At 38.0% G+C, this 12,318-nt stretch overlaps 1 protein-coding gene across 1 annotated transcript in view; it reads right to left on the bottom strand.

Moving 5' to 3' along the window:
• The window catches only part of pcdh15a (protocadherin-related 15a), a 227,642-nt gene that overhangs the window by 191,088 nt on the left and 24,236 nt on the right, over positions 1-12,318 (bottom strand). Inside the window, exon 2 of the mRNA XM_036574114.1 lies at positions 10,572-10,697. Within this exon, the coding sequence (XP_036430007.1) occupies positions 10,572-10,665 (94 nt within the window). The 5' untranslated portion in view covers positions 10,666-10,697. The remainder of the gene's footprint in view (positions 1-10,571; positions 10,698-12,318) is intronic.

The raw sequence follows: 12,318 nt of genomic DNA, 5'->3' as shown, positions 1-12,318 counted from the left end.
CCCCGTATGGGAAGACAAGCTGAAGACTTGTATATTAAAAGAATGCAAAAAGGCATTGCCGGAATTAACATTTGAAGAAGAGTATGTTTACAAAAAAAAACAACAACATTCATAATAGAAAACATGAAATATTGTGTTTTCATACTGTTCTAAATTTAATACAGGTCAAACAGAATTTACTAATCAATGCTTCTGTTTTTATGCACATACTATCTCAATTGAACTTTTTAAACTAGATCTGTCAACGTTAAAGCATTAATATTGTGTTAACATGATAAAATATTAATGCCACAGATTTTTTAATGAACAAAAGAATTACAATGTACTTTGCTTGGTTACTCAATTTTGTTATGTCTCAAACAAGTTGACACTCTCAAGACATCTAAATGTTTACATCAAGACTACCTATTTAATATTTCAGAATTATAAATAATGAATATATGTGTTATGAATAATAGGGAGATAATTTTGATATGAGGTTTATTTTGTCCACTCATACAGCTATAAAAAAATGCACTTCGTTATAAAGGAGAACAATCTTTCTAGAGGGTCAAATTAGTGCAAATAAGACAAACTTGATTAATTGCCATTAACTACAGAGAAGAATGTGATTAATCACATTTTAATCATTGACAGCCCTAATTAAAACAACAACGAACATAAAAAACACTACATTCTTTCCACATTGGCAACATTCTGGCAAAACCTGACGGCACTACATCATGCTGTCACATCATGGCTTAATGTTTTCAACACATGCATACACAAATATACACACACACCTGTCACTCTGAAGGAACTGAGAAAAGTGTATAGTGGGCTTTATCTGAGGATGTGTACTCTCAACACACACCCCGCAAAGACAACCCTGATAATAGAAAGGCGTGGGAGGACAGAGAGAGAGAGACAGAGAGAGAAAGAGAGAGAGAGAGAGAGAGAGAGAGAGAGAGAGAGAGAGAGAGAGAGAGAGAACAAAATGGTGAAATACTTAAAGATGACAAAAGAGAACGAAATAGATACTGAATACCAAAATGACAAAAGTGACAAAAGTACAAGAGGGTAAAGAGGACTAGTGATGAAACGATTTGAAAATGAGAGGAGAACACAAGTGGTGAAGCAACAGAAAACATGAGAAAATGGCACAGCAGACAGAAGCAGATGATAAAGACAGAAAGAGAGAGTAAGACTGATATGATGTATAGTGTGTGAAAATGATGGGCGACTGGGAGACTGAATAATCTGTCTGGTCGCCGTGGTAACGAAGGGACATGGAGGACTGACGCCTCCTTCTCTTGCTGTAGGTCACAGATGATCCTGGTGCATACTGTACACAGCACAATACAAACACAAACACGCTCTGCCACATGCAGGACACACAAACAAACACTGATTTATTCACATCCACAATCGCGGCAAACACAAGCCACCCATTTGAAGTCTGAACCCTCATTATGAGCTTATTACTATCCAATTAAATACCTGATATCATGTGGATTTACCTGATATTATGTGGATTGTGTTGACAAACAAATGTTAATTGACTATTAGCAAAATAATGATTGACACCACTCTCAGCCACTCACTGCAACCATCCTTAATCGGAGGAAAAACTCTGACAAAACTCTTTAGACACCTATCTAATGGACATGCAATACAGCTGACTCAGCTACACAGATATAGTGTAGATCTGTCCTGGAAAACCACACACAATACATACATATGGCCTACTGTCACGAATCTTCACTTCTGCAGTTTAAGTGAATGTGTCACCGGCAGATAGTGGTTATAAGGTAAGCTAAACTCTATCTAGCTCTATTTGCTCCAAATCATTTTAATATGATGTCTAATGATAATGTAACAGAAAAATACTAAGATCAGTTAGCTTGATAAATCAGGCAGATTACTGTGCTCAGCTCTGAGTGGGCCTCATTCGCCAACCGTGTTTAAGAAGAAATTTCTTTCTAAAATCTACTTACGTAGTTTTCACAGAGATTCTGACATTCACCAATGTTTCCTTATTTAGGGTTTGTTCTTAGGTAAGAACAGAATCTGCACACACTCAAGAGCACAAAGGTGCAAACCATTCTGCGCTTTAAGAACACGTCATGAATTTGACATCGACTTTTTCTTAGGACCTTTCTCAAGAATACATTTAAGTTAAAGTTTACTGAAAGACATTGTGTAAGAGGCTTTCTCAGCATCTAACGCTGCTCTGCTTAGCTCTAGTGTTAGCTTTAGCATTGTAATTCTGCTTAACATGCTGCACTGCCTACTGGCACAAAAACTATAATATTTTTATGTTAGTCCCTGTAATAAACAAAGATACATTGTATATTGTAAGCTTGTCTGTTATTATTGGAGGTATATAATATATGACAAAACTCATCAGACCAAGCGTGGAGTGAGAATGGTGATGACAGTAAATTTGTCTGTGTTATTAAGCTAAGGGATGCTTAAATTGTGTTACTGAGAAACACTTAATTTGTATGCACACTGTTCGGATCATCTGGAGGATAATGTTTGTAGAACCCAATAATCCAATAATTTCCCAATAATCTAATGATGATCAGAAATGTAATACAATTTTGCACTTGGTCTAAAATGTACTAAAACTCAATAATGTAATAACTTGCTTAACAATGTAAAACAGCATTTTAACTCATAATGTAATAAGATTTTACTGATAATGTAATATATTGTAACATTATTGTGCATTTATTATTATTTATTAATGTATTATATATACATTATTTTTTAATGTAAGATTTCATTTCTTTTAGGTAAGAATTAACGCCTTTTTCAGATTTATCGTAATTGCAGGAACATTTTTTACTAATATGAATTAAAGTTTAACTGATCTCAGCAATTGAATTTGCACAAGTGAAAATTAAAATTTTCCTAGTAAACATTACATGTCGACTGGTAAAAATTCTGTTTTTACCTATGAAAATTCTTACTAAATGAATTTTCATATGTCATTTTCACATGTGCAGTTTGTAAATGTCTTTGGAGAATCCACTGTAAATTGAAAAATGATTGAAACCTAAAATTGTCTGCAACAAAATCAATTTATGTCAAATTACTCTTCACTTATTTGGATCACAAGCTAAACCCACTTTCCATACACAGGAGGTGGTTTGCAAAACATCAAATTTGATGCAGGAAGAAGGTGCTGTTTTAATTGCTGTGGCAGTTGAAAGTGTGAGAGGAATCTGTTAATAATCTCTTCCTCTGTAACACCTACATTTGCATTTCCTACAATAAGAGTTTATGGCAATCTGAAATCCAGCTCAAGCAAGTCTTCTTGCTCTTCTCCATTCCTACAGCAGCAGTTACAAGGCTTGCCATGATGCTCAATCTAATTTGCTGATTATTTGCATGTGTGACCAAACATGTCTGGAAAATTGTAGAAAATATAATTTAATGCACATCAAAATTCTCCAGTTATCATTGTTTATGAATGAGCAAACGGGTTACTGTGATGGATATCTGGTGGTGCGTTTAATGAATCTGCCCCAACGTATCAGCTATAATAATAATGGTGCGCTGACTTGCTCTAGTATTAGCTTTAGTGTTGGCTCATCTGAAATGGCAGCCTCCTTAACTGAAGCCTTATTAGTTTTGAGTATTAAAATGTGTTAAAATTTTTCCTTTGTGATACTAAACTTTTAAGTCTGTTAGCACAAGTACTATAAATGCTAATGGTCACTCAGTGACCTGTGCTGTAAGTTTGACAGACATAGCAAAAGTAACTGAGAAATTGTAGGGTTTTTGTCTGGTGTGTGTGTGTGTAGATTCAGTTCTTACCTAAAAATAAATCTCAAATAAGAAAACGTTGGTGAATGTTAAAATCTTCATCAAAACTGCGTAAGTGGGTTTTTAGAAGAATTTCTTTTTTCTTAAGAACGGATGGTGAATGAGGCCCAATGTGAGCTACGTCAATAACAGCGTGAGCTACATCGCTGACCGCAACAGAGAGAGTGAAATAGAGGCAGAAATCTTTGGATCCCACTGAAAAGTATCCAGCTTTACAGTTAGAGAATCAGTCATGAATGCGTGCTGTAGCTGTAAAGCAGGGTGAGATTACATAACAAAAACCACATGCATATGCAAAATAAAAAGCATATGAAATTAAAAAAAATAAAAATCTTGGAAGTTTTTCTGGGCTACATTTTCATATTATACTAAATGTGATTTTTTAACATTCTATAAAGTTTGTCCATTATTGCAACAATAGCTAAGACAGAACACAGAGCTTAGATAAGTCACCTTAGGCCAAATCTGCAATCGCAACAAGGGTACCAAACAGCCCGTTTCAAGCCTGAGTTCTAATTATCAGACTTCATTTATAATTTGAAAACTGGGTTGTTAACTAATTAGCCACCTGATATCATCTAGATTATTAACTGGATTGTACTGACAATTAACCACTTGATATCATCTGGTAAATGAAAGCAGCTGATGACTTATAAAAAGTCATACACAGTACAATTAGCTGCTGAGGCCTTTTCTCTGCTCTTGAGAAACAACACATTCTTGCCTTGATGGTTCAGATAATTATTAACTGAAAATAGATTTTTTTCACATGAATCACCTGCTATGCTACTCAACATGCCGCACCGCCTGCTGACAAAACATAATGCTTTTTGTTTTAATCTCTGTAATAAGCAGAGCTATAATGCATATTGTGAGTTTGTCTATTATGAACAGCTGTATATAATATCTTTTTGCTGTGCAATTATGCAAATTATTTTCACTTACCAGAAAACACCATGATGTTGCTACACATAAATGGCTTTCGAAAGAAGAGTTCCTTTGTAAAACTACAGCATTCTCCCATTTCTCTCATTCTCGCTCACTCACTCATGTCTAATTGGAAACTCTCTGTAATTAGCGGAGATTTGTGTTTATTTAAATGACAGTGTATCACTGTGTGATGATCACAGCATTCACATAAGCAGCGGTTAGCAAGAGGCTCAGATTGTTGCTCACTCTGTGCTCCCATTGAGGCAACACTGCAAGAGGGAGAGGGAGTATGAGTGACTACACGTGTGGTATGGGGCTTACTGGAAGGCCTCACTGACCTGTCCATGCACTGCCCACAAATGCTTTCTTTTGTAGCTGGTCAGCTTGTGAGGTCCAACAAGCACAACATAGAGTTTGTTAACAGCTTGCGTTAATGTGTTTCATGCAAATATCATATCAGAACATACTTGGCTGGATTCTATTTACATTTTTCATTAAAATGCATCCCATACCTCCCAAACAACATGTGTTGTTCTGTTCACTTTTCAAAAAATTTTAAGTTGTAAGAAAATGCTCAAAACAAGATTCATAAATGGGTTTGTGCTGATTTTAGACTATTATAACATCAGATCAAAGGGTTACTTAAATCTAGCCACATTGTCTTAAACCAATTAAATATTTATTGATTTTAACATTATAAGATCATTTACACCACATCTTTTTTTCTTATTTTAAGAAATCTCATTAAGTATTTTATTTCTCACCAAATTGACAGAGTTTTGCTTGATCCAAAAATCATTTGATTTAGTTGTATTTTTCTTCTGTTTTGACACTGAATTTCTGCATTGAGGAAGGAACTTGGTTTCAAGATAAGTCCTGTATCCACCATCCTGCTTTTCCTTGTTTATCCTCTCACCTGCTGGCCAGCGTTTGGCAGATGCGCTTCTGCTCACATAATGTATGCAGAGAGACATTTTATTTACACTTGTGTTGACTGTGGTCAAGATGTGCAATTAGTGCACCATGTGGTCCGTTTCTGACCACCTCTGAATGTGGTTTGTGTGATCCAATCGTAATCAGATCACAATGTGTCCTGAGTGTGTTTACACCTGGCTTTTCATGCAGTCAAGTGAAATCTGAATGTGATCCGATCATTGAAAATGCATGTTGATGCCAGGTGTACAGGCTTTTAGTTTTCTGCCTGCCAAAATTTGATCAGCACAAACATTATAGTCCAGCTCTGTAGCACAGCTGGAAACTCAATGTTACGCAGCAGGTCTACACAAAATGCAACACAATTTATCATTAGACTGAATGGGATTTTTAACAACATTGTGTAAAACGTTGTCTTATTTGCAACAAAACAGTTCATATAGTTCCATGTTTCTAGGCCATGGACAGCTCAGTTGTTTAGGGAATATTTTAAACCATTTTTGTTTTTCAGATGTCTGCATTCATTCATTTGTACTGCTAGCATAATAGGCAACCTGTACCTGATGGTAGGGTTGGTTTTACTGATTTATCTTTGTTTACATAAGTATATGACTTATGTGTATATGATTTAATGTACTACCCACTGACATACAAAACAATAACTAAGTTGGACCACACAAATTCGTCATGTTTTTGTTTAATACATTTCCATATACAGCTGTGCTTAGCTGTTGCCATTTTGCTTAACTCGAGACACAATACCAGCTGCTTGTGTCCCAACATTTCACGCTGTTCTATATGCACACATATGAGTCATATATGAGTCAAAAAAGCTGTTAAAAAATCAAGATAATACAATTTAGCACTGAATATTCATATTATTCAAATAACCATATCCATCCCTACGTGAATTACCTCTTAATTCCCTTTTGGTTTTGTGGTTCTACACACACACACACACACACACACACACACACACACGCAAACCCTGGTCTACATTGGTCTACGCTGGCCTATACTGGTTTATGCTGGTCAAGTGCTGGTTTAGCCGGTCACCCCAGCATGGTCATGCTGGCTGACCAGCATACCAACACCACGATACAACATATGCTGGTTTTGGTAGTGACCAATAATGCCGGTCCATGCTGTTTGTTTAGCAGGGACTGCACACATACACAAACATATTAACATAACAGGTCAGCATGGTCTTAACAAGCTACGAGGACACTGAAGTCCAGACCTCGGTAGTTTCAGTGGCGTTTTGATACTGCAGTAGCCTACTTAGGGGCGGAGCCATGAATATCAGCTCTCATTTTGTTATTAGCAACCATTGTGTTCGTAACTTGTATGAGGACACTGAGGTCCTCGAAAAACACGTCCCCCTGAAGTTTTGGAAAGATTTTATGAGATTCAGTGTGGGAACAGCGATGAGACTACCCACTCAGGTAGTGACTCTCTCTCAGTTAACCTCAGACAGCTGTGCTTTGGTCACAGACGTAATCGCCTGCTTTGTTTAGGCCTAGCTCTGTACAAGAGCCATGCTAACGTTACTTCTTGAGATGTTCAGGTATGCAGTTCACATACTATAGGCTACCATACAATATAGCTTTGACATAAGTGTAAAAATGTATGAATGTAATTAACAGATTCAAAAAATTCAAGGCCCATAATTAATCTTTCATTTTCACCACTCATAACGTTGCTGGCTAAATCAGCTAGCTTTAGCCTAGTTCTAGTGCTTAGTTTTGGCTACAGGCTCTGAAGTTGGCTATATTATTGACTATATTAGTAATCAGATGGGAAATTAAAGTTGCTTTGTGTTACCTACTCATTACATACTACAACGAGCACAAGTCAGTTCACTGTTAACTAGCACATGTATGGCAAAGCAACATCTAACATAAATAAGAATCCAACAGGTACATTAGACTGTATTTTGTCTCATTAACTGAATAAGTACCCTGTCCTTTCTGTTAGCTGGGGTTTGACAAAGACTGACTTTTATAACATGTTAAATGTATACTTCTTCAGTAATCAAATACTAAGATGCGAGAGAGAGAAAAAGAGACAGGCAGAGTGAGAGAGGTAAATTAAATAAAAGCAGTGTGATTTAGTAAAAGCTTCAATGTGTATTTTCGGCTGAAAATAAACATGTAAATAAATAGTCAGATGTTTAATTAAAGTCAAATTAAACAGGAACCGGAGCCAAATCAGTTAATGGAAAAGTAATGGGCAATGGATTAGAAAGGTCCATAACAATTATGATTAGGGTAAAAAAAATCGTGGCAAAATGGTTTTGGTAAAAAAAAGAAAAAAGCCAGAAATTGACGGCCAATTTTCAGCTGTTAGTTTATTCACAATGTGATGTAGGTCACTTTCCAGTAAAGTGGACCTCACTAAAAATTTGCTCCTAGTTACGGCCCTGCAGGTCAGCACACTCACTCAGGGATAAGTGTCATGAAGGCTAAGTGAATGGAAGCGACGGAAAGAGAGGGTGTGAAGTTGTGCTTTCAGAGCAATTTCAGAATAAATCTAAACAAGGATTCTGTGAAAGCTTAAGTGGGCTTGAGCAGTGCAGGTATTACTGACAACAACAGAAGAGGCGGAAGAAAATGTCATAAATAGCTAGAAGTCCAATCCCCCACCCCCACAGACCACACGCTAACTGTTAGGGTCAGATCATCCAAAATCAATAACAATAAACACTGCATGAACAAACAAGGATAGCTGAGTGAAAATGTCAGCTACGGAACGCTACATACCTTTTACGCTCTACCACAAATCGGAATTGTCTGACAGTATTTACAGCTCATTTCCTACTATCTCCGTACTGAAAAACACTTTCAGATTTTTATTACAGTTGTCATTTTGTCCTTGGCAGACTTTGGGGAAGCAATTCATATATCATCGGCTGCTCATTTCAGGAAGCTTATCGGAGTTCAGTTCTAATAAGTTCTGCACTCATGACAGTCATGACTGATCTGGACACAAGCCATTTATGCCCCTGGTCTTAGAGACGTAAAAGCAACAAGACATTTAACTGAACTTAAATTACATGTGCCTGCTGAGTGTGTAAAACACCTGCAATCTATTTGCTTCATCAGAGGCAAATGACTGAAGATAATAGCCCAAATGCAGAGTAATCTAAATAGCTGTGAAAATGCTGCCACAAATCTTTCAGGCCATTTCGGTGAACTTGGAAAAAGTTTGCAGTCAATTATAAGGTTATTATCTTATTATTATAAACGAGTATATTCAGAAAAAGCAAGCCACTGGTTGCATCCCCCTTGTCCTCTGATAGGCACCATAAGTACCAGGGTCTCTTCTCTCATTCCTCTTCTGCAATCTGCTGCACACATACAATTTAATGTACCAATTAAAATTACTTAATACATCATCTGGTCATCTTTAGCTCCACATTTTGTATATATGTTCTTGTAAACTGTACACAACTTCAACTTTATGATGTAATTATACATGCGTATAATACACATTAAACATATTAGCGACAATTGGTGACAATTGCACCATTAAGGAAAATAGACTCTGAGATTCTGCAGATCTTGCCTGGCCGCAGAGAGGTTCAGAGAAAGCATATGACAATTTGTGTGAGGTTGTAGGGTTTCTGAGAGATTTTGTGGGGCTCTCTGACAGTGTGTAGGGGTTTGTGAGGGGTTTGTGAGAGGTTTTGTGAGTTTGTGTGAGGGTCTTGGAGGTTATGGGAGAGATTTTACAGTGTTTTGTGCGAGGCTGAAGGACTTTTTGAGGGGTTTGTGGGGTGTTATGATTGCTTCTGGTGTTCTGTGAAAGGTTCTGTGAAAGACTGTGGGCTTTTGTGAGAGGTTTAAGGTTCTGTTAGATGTTATGTGAGGTTCTGTGAGAGGCTGTGGGATTATGTAAGGGGCTTAGGTGTTTTATGTGAAGTTTGTGGGGTTTTTGTGAGGTTCTGTTTTTAAGGTTCCCTGGTGGCTTGTGAGTTTGTGTGAGGGCCTGGGAGGTTCTGCGAGGGGTTTTGTCGGGTTCTGTCAGAATTTTTTGCTTATTATGAGGGATCTATGGGGTTGTTTAAAGGTTGTGGGATCATGTGAGAGTTTTGTCGAGTGTTATGATTGGTTTCAGTGTTCTGTTAAAGGTTCTATGAAAGGTTGTGGGCTTTTGTGAGAGGTTTCAAGATTCTGTGAGACATTATGTGAGGTTCTGTGAGAGGTTGTGGAATTCTGTTTATGGTGTTTTATGAGAGGTTCTGTGGGGTTTTTATGTGGTTCTGTTTGGGGTTTTAAGGTTCTCTGGTGGTTTGTGAGTTTGTGTGAGGGCCTGGGAGGTTCTGTGAGGGGTTTTGTCAGGTTCTGTCACACTTTTTTTGTGTACTATGAGCGGTTTATAGGGTTGTTGAAAGGTTGTATGATTCTGTGAGAGATTTGTGGGGTGTTGTGATTAGTTCTGGTGTTCTGTGAAAGGTTCTATGAAAGGTTATGAGGTTTTGTGAGAGGTTGCAGGATTCTGTGAGAAGTTGTGTGAGGCTCTGTGAGAGGCTGTGGGGTTCTGTAAGGGGTTTATGGTGTTCTTTGAGAGGTTCTGTGACAAATTATGTGATTCTGTTTGGGGTTTTAAGTTCTCTGGTGGTATGTGAGTTTGTGTGAGGGTCTGGAAGGTTCTGTGAGGGATTTTGTCATGTTCTGTGAGATTTTTTTACTTATTATGAGGGGTTTATGGGGTTGTTGAAAGGCTATAGGATTCTTTGAGGCGTTTTTAGGGTGTTAGAAGAGGTTTTGGTGTTCTATGACAGGTTACAGGGTTTTTGTGAGAAGCTTGCAGTGTCTTATGATAGGCTTTAGGGTTCAGTGGGAGGTTCTGTGGGATACAGTCAGGGGTGGTGAAGTTCTTTGGCTTACCTTCTGTACCCTGAGCCCTGATTTGAGAGAGAGGCACAAGCAAGACGATCCCTATCATCCCCAACCACCTCACCAGCCACGAGCCCCTCCTCATCTTCACTCACTCACTCAGTGCTGTCTGCCCACCTGAGAGAGTAAAAGAGAAAAGCAGAAAGAAATGATATCCTCTGAGAATGCTGAGACTCCATTCATAAGACAAATTATATCTTTTCACAAATGCACAACGTGCTCCGCCCCACTCCCCACACAGGCAGGCACAAACTCTCCCCTGAATGCAGTCAATAACTTCTCCATGACAGCCTTCATTTCCATACAGACTCAATCTACAAAAACACAATAAACTCAGTGTTAACCTGGTGGGATCCGTAAGAAGGAAAATTGGGTCCATGTTGCTGCCAAAACAACATGACAGTAGTAGCGAATGAGATTGGACTGTACATATGCTTGCCTGAGGACAAGGCAGAGATTATATAAACATGTGCTACTGGGAAAAGTCCAAATCCTAAAGTAATTTCAAAAATCAAAGTTTAATCTACTCATTCTGAGTATTTGACGCACAATGACAGATCACATTCTGGCAGCGCACAAAGACAAATGCGATTAGGGCATTCATTTTTTGCATCCCTACTGTGTGCTTAGTGCTCGGCTGTCTCTGCAGATGTAACCCGCATAATGTAAGTGATGTGGAGATAAGCTTAAAGATGAGTGTTTGGGCTTGATATGCCACCTATATTCACGTTCACACGTCCCGGAACACTGACTCTGCCTAAGGCGGCTGTAAGCTGCTAAAGCTAGTTTAAAACCATAAGGAGATGTGACTGAGGTTTTGTGTGAGTCAACATAGTTGTCTAAATGCGACATTAGTCCCTCCTCGCTGCTTCTATCACTCTTTAATCCCAATAGAACTGGTCTCTGGAGCCCTGCGTATGAAACATTATCATTCCTATTTTGGCTTTCCACAGAGAGCTAAAACAACTGTGACAAAAACATAGCATAGCTACAGAACAGCATATTAAAAACAGGGAACCCCCCTCCCCACCACCACCACCACTACCTCTCCCTCTCTCTGTCTCGCTCTCTCTCATTCACAATCATCTTTGAAGTTGAAACTGTTCCCAGTGTCTCTAGCAGAGGAGGGGTGTAAGCTTGGGATGCAGCAGGCCTTTGATCAGTTTCATCCACTAGAGACAGCAGGACTCAGGACTAAGGATTTCACTCCAGAGAGAGCAAAAGCCTCAAACACAAATGCACACAACACAAAAATATGCATCCAACAAGCATACACCACAGTGATGCACTGTTTAATAGAGTTAAGAACATCCGTGTCATTCATCAAACTAATCAAGCTGCTCCTCTCACTCTTCTCTCCATTCTTAAAGGCCCATAGTGTGGAGAAACAAAATGGGCCGCTTTTTTGAATTGAAAGAATTTGATTCTATATGTAAACACTGTTTCAAAATGAAACATTCAGCCCCCAGTTCATACAATCCAAACAGGGAAATTAAGCTGTAAAAACAGTCCATTTGGAATTCACTGTTTCTGTGATGTCTTAAAACCATCACATTTACATATTTACATATACAGTATTGGGCAAACGTTCTAGGCAAAGTATATTTAAAAAGATATTTATCTGGGCAGTGAGCATTTATTTGATCAGAAAATATATTACAACAATACAAATATTAATACTATAAGTAATGGTTTTACGCATGTCAATGTGTTTAACCATTTCCAAACCTCTCCTCAT

The sequence above is a fragment of the Colossoma macropomum genome, unplaced genomic scaffold (assembly GCF_904425465.1).
Source record: "Colossoma macropomum unplaced genomic scaffold, Colossoma_macropomum, whole genome shotgun sequence".
In the NCBI taxonomy this organism is placed as follows: domain Eukaryota; kingdom Metazoa; phylum Chordata; class Actinopteri; order Characiformes; family Serrasalmidae; genus Colossoma; species Colossoma macropomum.
This window is presented reverse-complemented; position numbering and strand designations above follow the sequence as displayed.